General features: G+C 44.3%; 1 protein-coding gene across 2 annotated transcripts in view; it reads right to left on the bottom strand.

Moving 5' to 3' along the window:
- The window catches only part of LOC143277633 (transmembrane protein 145-like), a 28,806-nt gene that overhangs the window by 138 nt on the left and 16,168 nt on the right, over positions 1–12,500 (bottom strand). For both annotated transcript variants that reach the window (XM_076582521.1, XM_076582520.1), the window contains exons 8-13: positions 11,636–11,808; positions 9,244–9,416; positions 7,696–7,816; positions 6,569–6,628; positions 4,490–4,750; positions 1–2,438 (exon numbers count right to left, since the gene is read on the bottom strand). The exon at positions 1–2,438 is cut by the window's left edge and continues 138 nt beyond it. In XM_076582521.1, the coding sequence (XP_076438636.1) occupies positions 4,538–4,750; positions 6,569–6,628; positions 7,696–7,816; positions 9,244–9,416; positions 11,636–11,808 (740 nt within the window). In that variant the 3' untranslated portion in view covers positions 1–2,438; positions 4,490–4,537. The remainder of the gene's footprint in view (positions 2,439–4,489; positions 4,751–6,568; positions 6,629–7,695; positions 7,817–9,243; positions 9,417–11,635; positions 11,809–12,500) is intronic.

Here is a 12,500-nt window from a genome sequence, read left to right as displayed (position 1 = left end):
TCCCTGCACTGTTCTCTGAAGGATGGTCTTGGAGAGCCTGTCAGATCTTGTCACTTGGCCATACCATCTCATTTTCCTTTTTTTCCCCCACCACTGTGGTCACAAGGTCTTCATAGGTCTTCTGATGTGTTTTCCTACTTCTTCATTTGTGATGTGGTCCGTCCTTGCAGGAGATGCCAAGGAGTCTCCTGAGGCATCTCATTTCCACGGCTTGGATCCTTTTCTGAAGCTCTGCATGCTGTAGGAGTCCAGGACTCGCTTGCATGCGATGAAATAAGGAAAAACCAGTGCATGTATTAGCTTCAGCTTTGTTCTGACGCTGATGTCATTGTATCTTCATGTGGGCTTCAGTCTTGCCAGTGCTGAAGCAGTGTGTGCAGCTCTTGTCAGTATTTCAGTCTCGAACCCTTCTTCGCTGATGATGACGCCAAGGTACTTAACTCTTTCATCGCCAGTCAATTTAGAGTACAGAATTCCCTTGTGGTATAAACACAGAAAAGACAGTGGCTAAGAATAGCTGGGGATTCCCCCTCCGAAGTATAGAAAATATGGCCTATCCTACCACCGAACATGAAGAGCAGGTAGGTTCATGGATAACAGACCAATGAATGGTCACCTTTCAGTGACATGGGTCCTCTGCCACGCCTGTGCATAAATGCGAGCTTGGCGGTGAAAGGGTTAACTGGCTCACTGTTTTCAAGCTGTTGACCGCTGACATTGTTCTTGGTCTCGATTGGGTCTTTGCTGTCTTCTCGGTGCTGATCTCCATTGATGTTTCGTTAGAGCGGTTCACCAGCCTGGGTCTTTGCTGTCTTCTCGTTGCTGATCTCCATTGATGTTTTGTTAGAGCGGTTCACCAACCTGGGTCTTTGCTGTCTTCTCGGCGCTGATCTCCATTGATGTTTCGTTAGAGCGGTTCACCAGCCTGGGTCTTTGCTGTCTTCTCGGCGCTGATCTCCATTGATGTTTCGTTAGAGCGGTTCACCAGCCTGGGTCTTTGCTGTCTTCTCGTCGCTGATCTCCATTGATGTTTCGTTAGAGCGGTTCACCAGCCTGGGTCTTTGCTGTCTTCTCGGTGCTGATCTCCATTGATGTTTCGTTAGAGCGGTTCACCAGCATGGGTCTTTGCTGTCTTCTCGTTCCTGATCTCCATTGATGTTTCATTAGAGCGGTTCACCAGCTCTTCCTCACTGCCTGTCAGCCCATCAATGTCATCAGAGAATCGGAGATTCGTCATGGTACGTCCTCCTCCGATGTTGATAGCGCCAGAGTGCCCTCCCAGGGTATCAGTCATTATACATTCCAGGAAGACGTTGAGGTGATTTGACGTCTTGAAATCTACTGACAGTGGAAGAAGGGGTGAAAGTACAGACACGTTTCTCGTTCTTTTTAAGTCTTCGTTCATGAACAGGTGCTCGATAAGGCAAACTGTCATGTCTGTTTTCGAAAGATTCAGCTCGTACGCAAGTGGTCAGCAAAGTCCAAGGGATTAGAGTGAATTGCATGACCGTATGCTTAAACTTAATTAATGCTCCATATTTAACTAAATTGTCAGACTGTTAACGAATACTCCGTGAGTAGCTTATAATTCATCAGACAGTCAGTAAATGCTCCATGTTTAGTCGATTCGTTTGACAGTTCAGAAATGCCCAGTGTTTAGTTAATTTGACAGCTAAATGCTCAATCGTTAGCTAATTCGCTTGACAGTTCAGAAATGCTCCATCTTTAGTTAAATCGTCTGGCAGTTCAGAAATGCTCAATGTCTGGCTAATTTCTCACAGTTCATAAATGCTCCATGTCTGTGTAATCCGGCCACAGACAATTCATAAATGGTCCATGTGTAGCTCATTTGTCACAGTTCATTAAAACTCCATGTTTATTTAATTCATCAGACATTCAATAAATGATCCATATCTATCAAATCTGTCAGTTTATGAATGCTCCGGGTGTAGTTAGTTTGACACAGTTCATCAATGCTCCATGTTTATCTAATTCATCAGACAGATCACAGATGTTCCCCGTTTTTCTAATCCGTCAGACAGTTCCTAAATCATGTTTCCTTGAGTATTTAATCCGTCCGATGGTTTCATAAATGCTCCGTGTGCAGCTCAATTCCTCACAGTTCATCAGTGAATGCTGAAGAAGAATCAACATCAGAGATTCTCTACTAAATATCATGGCCAATTTTCTCAGATGTCTGGGCACACACACACACACACACACACACACACACACACACACACACAGGGTACCTGTCACACCCTCTTCACCCCCACCCTCCCCCCACACCCCCTAACCCCTCCTCGCCCCACTGTGCTGCCGGCAGGGGAGGTAACACTGGCCTGCTCCATGATGTTGGTAAGGATTGCTGTTCGCTTTTGCAAGGGAGGTAATGTTGTGTTGGCTGACAGTGACGGAAGCCCTTCACTCCCCTGTGTCTGAAAAGGAATAGATAAATAAATAAATAAGCAAATGAATAACAAAAAGAAAAACAAAACAAACAAACAAAACCCTGCTGTATGGAGGAGTGTTGTCCCTTCTTTCTGGCTGGATATAACAACAATAACAATAATGATAACAATAATAACACAATAATATAATCACAACAACAACAACAAAACAACAACAACAATAATAATAATAATAATAATAATAATAATAATAATAATAATAATAATAATAATAATAATAATAATAATAATAGCGATGATGATTATCATAATAATAATGATAATAAATATACAACTACTACTACTTCTAATAATAATGATATGGCTAAATCATATGTTTTCTTATTTCAAAAAAACAAACAAACAAAAAACAACTAAAAAAAGGGGGGGGGTTGGGTTGGGTTGGGTTGGGGGGGGGGGGGGGGGGCGGCTGAAGGTCCCATAGCCCCTTGATGACCCCCAGGACAGTGAGTAATTCACATCCACTGTCCGGTTTGAGGCTCACCCACAGGAAGGCCTCCTTCCAGTCACATTCCGCAACCCAACCCAAGCCAAGCCAGGTCAGGTCAGGTACCCGTTCACACCTGGGTGGCCGGAGTGAGGATACTCCTGGTGGCTTGGAGTAAAATATTGTATCATTCTATTCCCTCTATTTTTGTCACAACAGATTTCTCTGTGTGAAATTCGGGCTGCTCTCCCCATGAAGAGCGCGTCATTACATTGAGAGCACCTTCGGGTTTTGTTTTGTTTTTCGTTTTTTTTCCCTGCCTGCAGTTGTTTTTTTTTCCATTTTTTCCTATCGAAGTGAGTTTTTCTACAGAATTTTGCCACGGACAACCATTTTGTTGCCGTGGGTTGTTTTACGTGCGCTAAGTGCATGCTGCACATGGGGCTTCGGTTTATCATCTCATCCGAACGGATGACTAGCGTCCAGACCATCACTCAAGGTCTAGTGGAGGGGGGGAGAAAATAACTGGCGACTCTGCTCGGGATTTGAACCAGTGCGCTCAGATTCTCTCGCTTCCTACCACACGGACGCGGAACCGCCAGGCCAACACCCCACATCAGCGCCTGTTCCCAAGGACACAACACCAGGCCGGATGCAGGGATCGAACCCTGACCACTGGATCAGAAGCCCAACGTGCCTTACCGAATCTGCCACATCGATGCCTCTCCTCCCCGCTTTTTCACTATCCTAGGAGCCGGACAGAAAGTCTCCTTCACTCCGTTTCTTTTTCGGGAAGTTCCGATTTCCTACACACCAAACGGGAACTTTAAATCGGAACTTCCCGAAAAAGAAGAGTAATGGAGATATCACGTCCGGCTCCTAGGGTTTAACAGATAATAATAACAATAATGATAATGTAACAATAACAACAATAATGATAACAACAACAACAATAATGTCAATAATGATGAAAATGATCATAAAGTTATAATAATAATGATGATGAAGTAATAATAACAAATAATACTGAACCGTTATCACATTGCACGTTATTTTATAATATGCGACTCAATAATAATAACAACAATAATAATGAATCAAGATTTAATTGCGCATAATTTTGCTTTATGCAGTTCAATGTGCTCTGCGCTCCCAACTTACACAAGTGACCCATCAACATAGCGATGGACAAGAACAGCAACTCTGTGCGTGCGTGCGTGCGTGAACACCGGTGTGCGTGTGCGTGTGTGTGTGCGCGCACACCGGTGTGCGTGTGCTTGTGTATGTGCATGCGAGCGTGTGTGTGTGTGGCCGTGTGTGTGTGTTTATATGTGCATTTGTTGTTTAACGTCACAACACATGGCGCGCGCGCGCACACACACACACACACACACAAACGCACGCACACGCACACAAACGCCATGCCACGCCCCCCCACGCCCCCCCCCCCCCCCCCCCACACACACACACACCCCACCCCCCCACCCACACACCCCGACCCCCCCACAAAAAAAACAACAAAACTGCTAACAAGACAAAACAAAACAAAACAAACAAACAGCAACAACAACAACAACAGAAAAAAACTTACGACGAACACCGTCTCGAGCCACGCCACATGACCATCACCCGTCTTCAGTCACACACCCCCATTCTGACCTCCTTGCTCCCCGACATAGCCTCCATTGATGTGACCCCCGCTTTCCGCTGTGTGGCGACCCCTGGCGGTGGCGGAGGATGGGAGTTGGCTCCCGTTCTGCTGAACCACGAAAAGGTTGTCCAGATGGCGCCTCGATTCTTCGCTCATTGCATAGTTGTCAGCAGGATCCTCTGTGTCGTCGGTGAAACGCACCTGTCAGTCGAACTTCCGTTCAGATCAGTGTGCTTGCGTATGCGGCTCAGTGTGAAGACAGTTCATGCTATTCACTCAGTGGTTTTCGGTGTTAAGACGCAATTCAAATCCGCTGCTTCAGTGTAAAGGCAAGTTCAGTTAGTGTTTTCGGCAATTAGACATATTCAAAACCATGCTGTACTGTAAGTGCTCAGACAAAATCAGTCCAATTTTCAGCACTGTGACATATTCGAATTATTATGTTCAAAGTTAAGACATATTCAGTCTGTATTTTCGCCGTTAAGGCATTCAGATCAGTGCGTTTAGACATAATTATTCAGTCAGTGGTTTTGGTGTTAAGACATGTTCAAATAAGTACGTTCAGTGTTAAGATATATTCAGTTTGTACTTTCAGTGTTAAGTTTCCATGGCACTGGTATTCACAAATGTTCAGCACTGGTGTCACCCTGTGTTGTGTGCCTGCGCAGCTATAAGCAACAAAGATAAGAAAATAGATTTACCTGTCACACCCGTAAGTGACAGGGGAAAGATAAGTCAACAGACTTACCCGTGACACCCGTAAGTGACAGGGGAAAGATAAGTGAACAGACTTACCTGTGACACCTGTAAGTGATAGGGGACAGATAAGTCAACAGACTTACCTGTGACACCCGTAAGTGACAGGGGACAGATAAGTGAACAGACTTACCTGTGACACCCGTTTAAGTGATAGGGGAAAGATAAGTCAACAGACTTACCTGCGACACCCGTAAGTGACGGGGGAAAGATAAGTCAACAGGCTTACCTGTGACACCCGTAAGTGACAGGGGAAAGATAAGTGAACAGACTTACCTGTGACACCTGTAAGTGAAAAGAGGACAGATAAATGAACAGACTTACCTGTGACACCTGTAAGTGATAAGGAAAGATAAGTCAACAGACTTACCTGTGACACCCGTAAGTGACAGGGGAAAGATAAGTGAACAGACTTACCTGTGACACCCGAAAGTGACAGGGGAAAGATAAGTGAACAGACTTACCTGTGACACCCGAAAGTGACAGGGGAAAGATAAGTCAACAGACTTACCTGTGACACCCGTAAGTGATAGGGGACATATAAATGAACAGACTTACCTGTGACACCCGTAAGTGATAGGGGACATATAAATGAACAGACTTACCTGTGACACCCGTAAGTGATAGGGGACATATAAATGAACAGACTTACCTGTGACACCCGTAAGTGATAGGGGAAAGATAAGTCAACAGACTTACCTGTGACACCCGTAAGTGACAGGGGAAAGATAAGTCAACAGGCTTACCTGTGACACCCGTAAGTGATAAGAGGACAGATAAATGAACAGACTTACCTGTGACACCTGTAAGTGATAAGGAAAGATAAGTCAACAGACTTACCTGTGATACCCCTTAGTGATAGGGGAAAGATAAGTGAACAGACTTACCTGTGACACCCGAAAGTGACAGGGGAAAGATAAGTGAACAGACTAACCTGTGACACCCGTAAGTGATAGGGGACATATAAATGAACAGACTTACCTGTGACACCCGTAAGTGATAGGGGACATATAAATGAACAGACTTACCTGTGACACCCGTAAGTGAGAGGGGAAAGATAAGTGAACAGATTTACCTGTGACACCCGTAAGTGAGAGGGGAAAGATAAGTGAACAGACTTACCTGTGACACCCATAAGTGACAGGGGAAAGATAAGTGAACAGACTTACCTGTGACACCCGTAAGTGATAGGGGAAAGATAAGTGAACAGACTAACCTGTGACACCTGTAAGTGACAGGGGAAAGATAAGTGAACAGACTTACCTGTGACACCCTTAAGTGATAGGGGAAATTGGTGTTGGCAGCTGAGGGACGAGTCAGCACCTGTGCACGGACACATAGACCAGTTTACACACATTCACGTTATGATCGCATATTCTTGTTATTTATGATGGCACGTTTACACTGCTTATGATCACGTATTCATGTTGCTTATGATGACACATTCACGCTGTTTATGATGACACATTTACACCGTTTATGTTCACATATTCATGTTGTTTATGATGGCACACTAAAACTGTTTATGATCACAGGTTCATGTTGTTTATGGTGGCGCGTTCATACTGTTTATGATTACATATTATGGTTGTTTATGATGGCACATTCACATCGTTTGTGATCACATAATCATGTTGTTTATAATCACAAATTCCCAACGTTTATGATCACATATTCATGTTACTTATGATCACAAATTCAAACTGTCCATGATAACTCGCTCAGTCTGATTATAATCACAAATTCACAATGTTCATTGTCAAAATGTATGTCGTTTAGGATCCCATGTTCATGTTGTTTATGATAACATATTCACATTGCTTATCATCATACATTCATGTAGTTTATGATCACGTACTTACGTTATTTATGATCACATATTCTCATTGTCTACTATCAAACATTCAAGTTGTTCATGTTCGCACAATCACATTGTACAATATTTTATGATTACATATTCACATTGTTTATGATCATACATTCACACTGTTTACGGTCACAATTTCCTGTTATTTATGATCACACATTCATACAATGTTTATGACCATGGATCAATGGTGTTTATGATCTCATATTCATGTGTGTGTTGGTTTTTTGGTTTGTTTTTTTTTTTTTAGTGATCACACATTCATGCTGTTTATGATCGCATATTCACACTGTTTATGAATATGTATTGACACCGTTTTGTGATCACGTCTCATCCGAAAGACTAGCACCTGGACCACCACTATGCCCTCGCATCACATGATGTTGGGGCTCTACTATAAAGATAAACAAACAAACAGTTATTAAGTTGGGTTGTTGTTTTTTTTAAACAACCACACTCATTCGTGCAGTGTGCGCGCGCGCGCCCACACACACACACACACAAGGAAAAAAAAATAGCCCACCAGAAAAAAGAGATGGCCACACAGCCCCACAAACTGTTCCACCCCGTTCACTGTCTTCTCCCGACTCCACTTGGGCATGGAGAAAATGGCCACCACGATCACCACTGGCCCCGCCCAAAACCTGTCACAGCAGCACATCACGCACACTTGTGACTCCGCCCATGAGTCTGTCACACGATGCCCATACTTAGCCCCGCCCCAAACCTGTCACTGCGCATCATGCACACTTGTCACTCACTTGTGACTCCGCCTACCAGTCTGTCACATGCCATATTTAGCCCCGCCCAAAACCTGTCTCAGCATATCACGCACACTGTCAGTCAATTGTGTGTGACTCCACCCAAAGTTCTGTCACTTAGCCCTGCCCAAAACCTGTCACAGCACATCACGCACACTTGTCAGTCACTTGTGACTCCGCCCATTATGATGCAATACTTAGGCCCGCCCAAAATCTGTCCTGGGACATCACGATCACTGTCAGTCACTTGTAAATCCTCCCAACGTTCTGTTACATGATGCCATACTTAGCCCCGCCCAAAACCTGTCACAAGACATCACACACACTGTCAGTCACTTGTAACTGCCCAATGTTCTGTCACATGACACCAATGCATCGCTCCCCCCCCCCTAAAACCTGTCACAGTACATCCATCAGTCTATCACATGATACCATATTTAGCCCTGCCCAAAACCTGTCACATGACATCACACACACTGTCAATCACCTTGTGACTCTATCCAACATTCCTGTTACGTGACGCCATACTTAGCCCCACCCAAACCCTGTCATATGACATCATGTACGCTGTGCGACACTTGTAACTCAATCCATGATTATGCTGTATGACCCTGTATTTACTGTCATATTAAGGGCTGGAATTACCATCTTTTCGTACAAAAACAAGTCCTGCTGAACCCTTGCGGCTTGTGGAACTGCGTCCATTTTGACCCCCCCCCCTCTCTTTCTCTCTCTCTTTTTCTATCTATCTACCTATCTGTGTGTGTGTGTGTGTGTGTGTGTGTGTGTGTGTAATGGTACAAAATGGTGGCCAAAAAGCTATTCGGCCCTACACCACGACAGCCAAAGTGGAGAATGTTGGTGATGCGCTCAGCAGTACACAACCAAATAAGGTATTGGGTCAAGTAACACTGATGGCATACATTGTAGAATGGACAGGAAAACCGTTCGCATACACACAGCTTTTATCAACTAACACACAACTAACAGACCAGGAGGAATCCGGTGAACAGCTCTCCAGTGCGGTGCCCCAGTGACTCTGATTATTTTATTTTGCCACATAATCAGAGTGTGTGTTTAGCTGCACAAAAGATTAGATGGCAAGCTTCTCCTCCTTGTTTGTTTTCATACCTAATTATGTCAACTACTTGCGAGAGAGAGAGACGCAAAGCGATACTCCCAAATGTCATCTAACTTTGACAAACGCTATTCCTGTGTATGGGGGTTTTTGCCATTAAGATGTAATGCTCTTTTCTTCTATTCTTTTTCTTTATCTTTTTTTCTTTTTTTAAACCCAACATAAGTCATACCAGATGGTATAAAAGATGAAAAAAGGGATGTAGAAAGAGGCCTTGTCTTGGTGGTGCTTCATGGTGAAAAACACCGCATACAGGAACCACAGCCAGCCAATCAGACGCATGGTGATGAGGCCATATCCAGGGGTAGACTCGTAGAAATACAGCACAAAGCCCTCGTCAAAAACCTATGACACGAACAATCTTTTAGAAATAAGGCACAAAGCCCTCGTCGAAAACCTATGACACGAACAATCTTTTGAAAATACGGCACAAAGCCCTCGTCAAAAACCTATGACACGAACAATCTTTTGAAAATACGGCACAAAGCCCTCGTCAAAAACCTATGACACGAACAATCTTTTGAAAATACGGCACAAAGCCCTCATCGAAAACCTATGACACGAACAATCTTTTGAAAATACGGCACAAAGCCCTCGTCAAAAACCTATGACACGAACAATCTTTTGAAAATACGGCACAAAGCCCTCGTCAAAAACCTATGACACAAACAATCTTTTGAAAATACGGCACAAAGCCCTCGTCGAAAACCTATGACACAAACAATCTTTTGAAAATACGGCACAAAGCTCTCGTCAAAAACCTATGACACAAACAATCTTTTAAAAATACAGCACAAAGCCCCCATTGAAAACCTGTCACGAACAATCTTTTGAAAATAGGGCACAAAGCCCTCGTCAAAAACCTATGACACGAACAATCTTTTGAAAATACGGCGCAAAGCCCTCGTCAAAAACCTATGACACAAACAATCTTTTGAAAATACGGCACAAAGCCCTCGTCGAAAACCTATGACACAAACAATCTTTTGAAAATACAGCACAAAGCCCCCATTGAAAACCTGTCACGAACAATCTTTTGAAAATACGACATAAAGCTCTCGTCGAAAAACTGTCACATGAACCAATCTTTTAGAAATACAGAAGAAAAAAAAACTTCGTAAAGAAACTGTCATGTGAGTCAGTCTTCAACACAAACTCCTCACGGAAAACCTATGACATGAACGATCTTTTAAAAATACAGCACAAAGCCTACGTTAAAAACCTATGACATGAACAATCTTTTACAAAATACAGCAAAAAGCCTCTGTTTAAAAACCTGTCACAAGAACCAATCTTATAAAAATTCATCACAAAACCTGTATTGAAGAATTTAGCAAATTAAGAATACAGCAAAAAAAAAAAAAAAAAAAGAAAGAAAACCCTCGTCAAAAAACTTCCACTGTTTATTTTTCAAACCACATTATGCAGCCATACTCCGTTTTCGGGAGTATACATGCTGGGTATGTTCTTGCTTCCATAACCCACCAAACACTGATTATGTATTACAAGGATCTTTAACGTGCGTATTTGATCTTTTGCACGGGTACGCAGACAAAGGGGGTTCAGGCACTAGCGGGTCTGCACATGTGCTGACCTGGGAGATTGGGGAAAACCTCCACCGTTATTTAACCAACCATGTGCGCCGGTGGGGTTCAAACTCTGCTCAGGAAACTTGGGCAAGAGAATCTAGCGCTCTCTCTCACCATTCGGCCACCGTGGTGGGACTTGCAGCCCACGAACGCGGTTTCAGTTCCTCAAGGAGGCGACAACTGCGTTCAGACAAGTCCATATACGCTACACAACATCTGCTAGGCAGATGCCTGTGACCGGGAGCATAACCCAATGTGCTTCGTCAGGCCTTGAGTGCATGCTTAGATATTTGTGTACCTATCAGAGTGGATTTTTTCCATACAATTTTGCCTTGAGGACGATATTCTTGTCGTTATGGGTTCTTTTTCAGTGTGCCAAGTGCGTGCTGCACACGGGACATCTGTTTATCGTCTCATCCGAAAGACGAGACGCTCAGTTCGATTTTCCAATCAAACTTGGAAGAAAGGGCGAGGGTGGGATTGGAACCCCGACCCTCATGGATTCTCTGTATTGGCAGAAGAGCGTCTTAACCATTCTGCCACCTTCCTCCTCAAGGAGCACGAACGCAGACGAAGAAGTAAGAAGACTCTCTACTCCTCCATACTCTTTTTTTTTTTTTTTTTGCTGTCCCATCATCTGCACCGTTTCAGTGACACTACTCTCACGCCGCTCGTTCTGAGTCCCCCCCCCCCCCACCCCCCCCCTCGCCCACCCCCACCCCTGCCCCCCCATACACGGCTGCACCCGGGGTTCATCTGTCTCAACAGTCCCACCGCCAGCAGTCCACAGGGGAACCATCGATGTCAAGTCGCGCCAGGAGGCCACACACCAGAGGAGACCCTGCACATACACTGCTGACTTCTGCTAAGTCGCTTTTCTGTGGCATTCAGTAGTACAGGGCCGCCCGCCTGTTCTGATTCAACGTAACTTTAGAACACAAACACTCCTCCTCCTCCTCCTCCAAAAATACTCACCACCCCTTCCCACACAAAGAGCACGATGTTGACGACAACGTAGACGCAGAAGAAGACGGCGAGACGAATGGCGGACATCTGTGTGAGGCGCCCCCTGGTGATGGTGTACCCTTTGGCCATCAGAATCAGCATGAGGAGAAACACCACCGTGCTACCCGCCTGGAACAGTCGGCCTGCAAAAAAAAAATACAATAAACAATACAATACAATACAACACGATACAATACAATACAATGCAATACAGTTTCAGTTTCAGTTTCACTTTCTCAAGGAGGCGTCACTGCGTTCGGACAAATCCATACACGCTACACCACATCTGTTGAGCAGATGCCTGACCAGCAGCATAACCCAACGCGCTTAGTCAGGCCTTGAGTGCATGCTTACATATTTGTGTACCTATGAAAGTGGATTTCATTTTACGTAATTTCGCCAGAGGACAACACTCTCGTTGCCATGGGTTCTTTTTCAGTGCGCCAAGTGCGTGCTGCACACGGGACCTCGGTTTATCGTCTCATCCGAAAGACTAGACGCTCAGTTTGATTTTCCAGTCAAACTTAGGAGAAAGGGCGAGAGCGGGATTCGAACCCACACCCTCACGGACTCTCTGTATTGGCAGCTGAGCGTCTTAACCATTCTGCCACCTTCCACCTGCAATACAATAAAAGTGAAATAAATGAAATAAAATAAAATAAAATAAAATAAAATAACACCACCGGGGGCAGTCAGCACACGCCATCACTCCCACGTACACCCACCTTGGGTGGAAACAACTACACTTCTGGTTTGGTTTTGTGTGTTTGTTTGTTTGTTTGTTCAATTAGCCAGTTAGTTAGTTAGTTAGTTAGCCAATCAGTCAGTCAGTCAG

This window comes from Babylonia areolata, chromosome 34 (genome assembly GCF_041734735.1).
Source record: "Babylonia areolata isolate BAREFJ2019XMU chromosome 34, ASM4173473v1, whole genome shotgun sequence".
In the NCBI taxonomy this organism is placed as follows: Eukaryota; Metazoa; Mollusca; class Gastropoda; order Neogastropoda; family Buccinidae; genus Babylonia; species Babylonia areolata.
The sequence above is the reverse complement of the archived record's forward strand: the minus strand, read 5'-3'. Positions and strand labels throughout refer to the sequence as shown.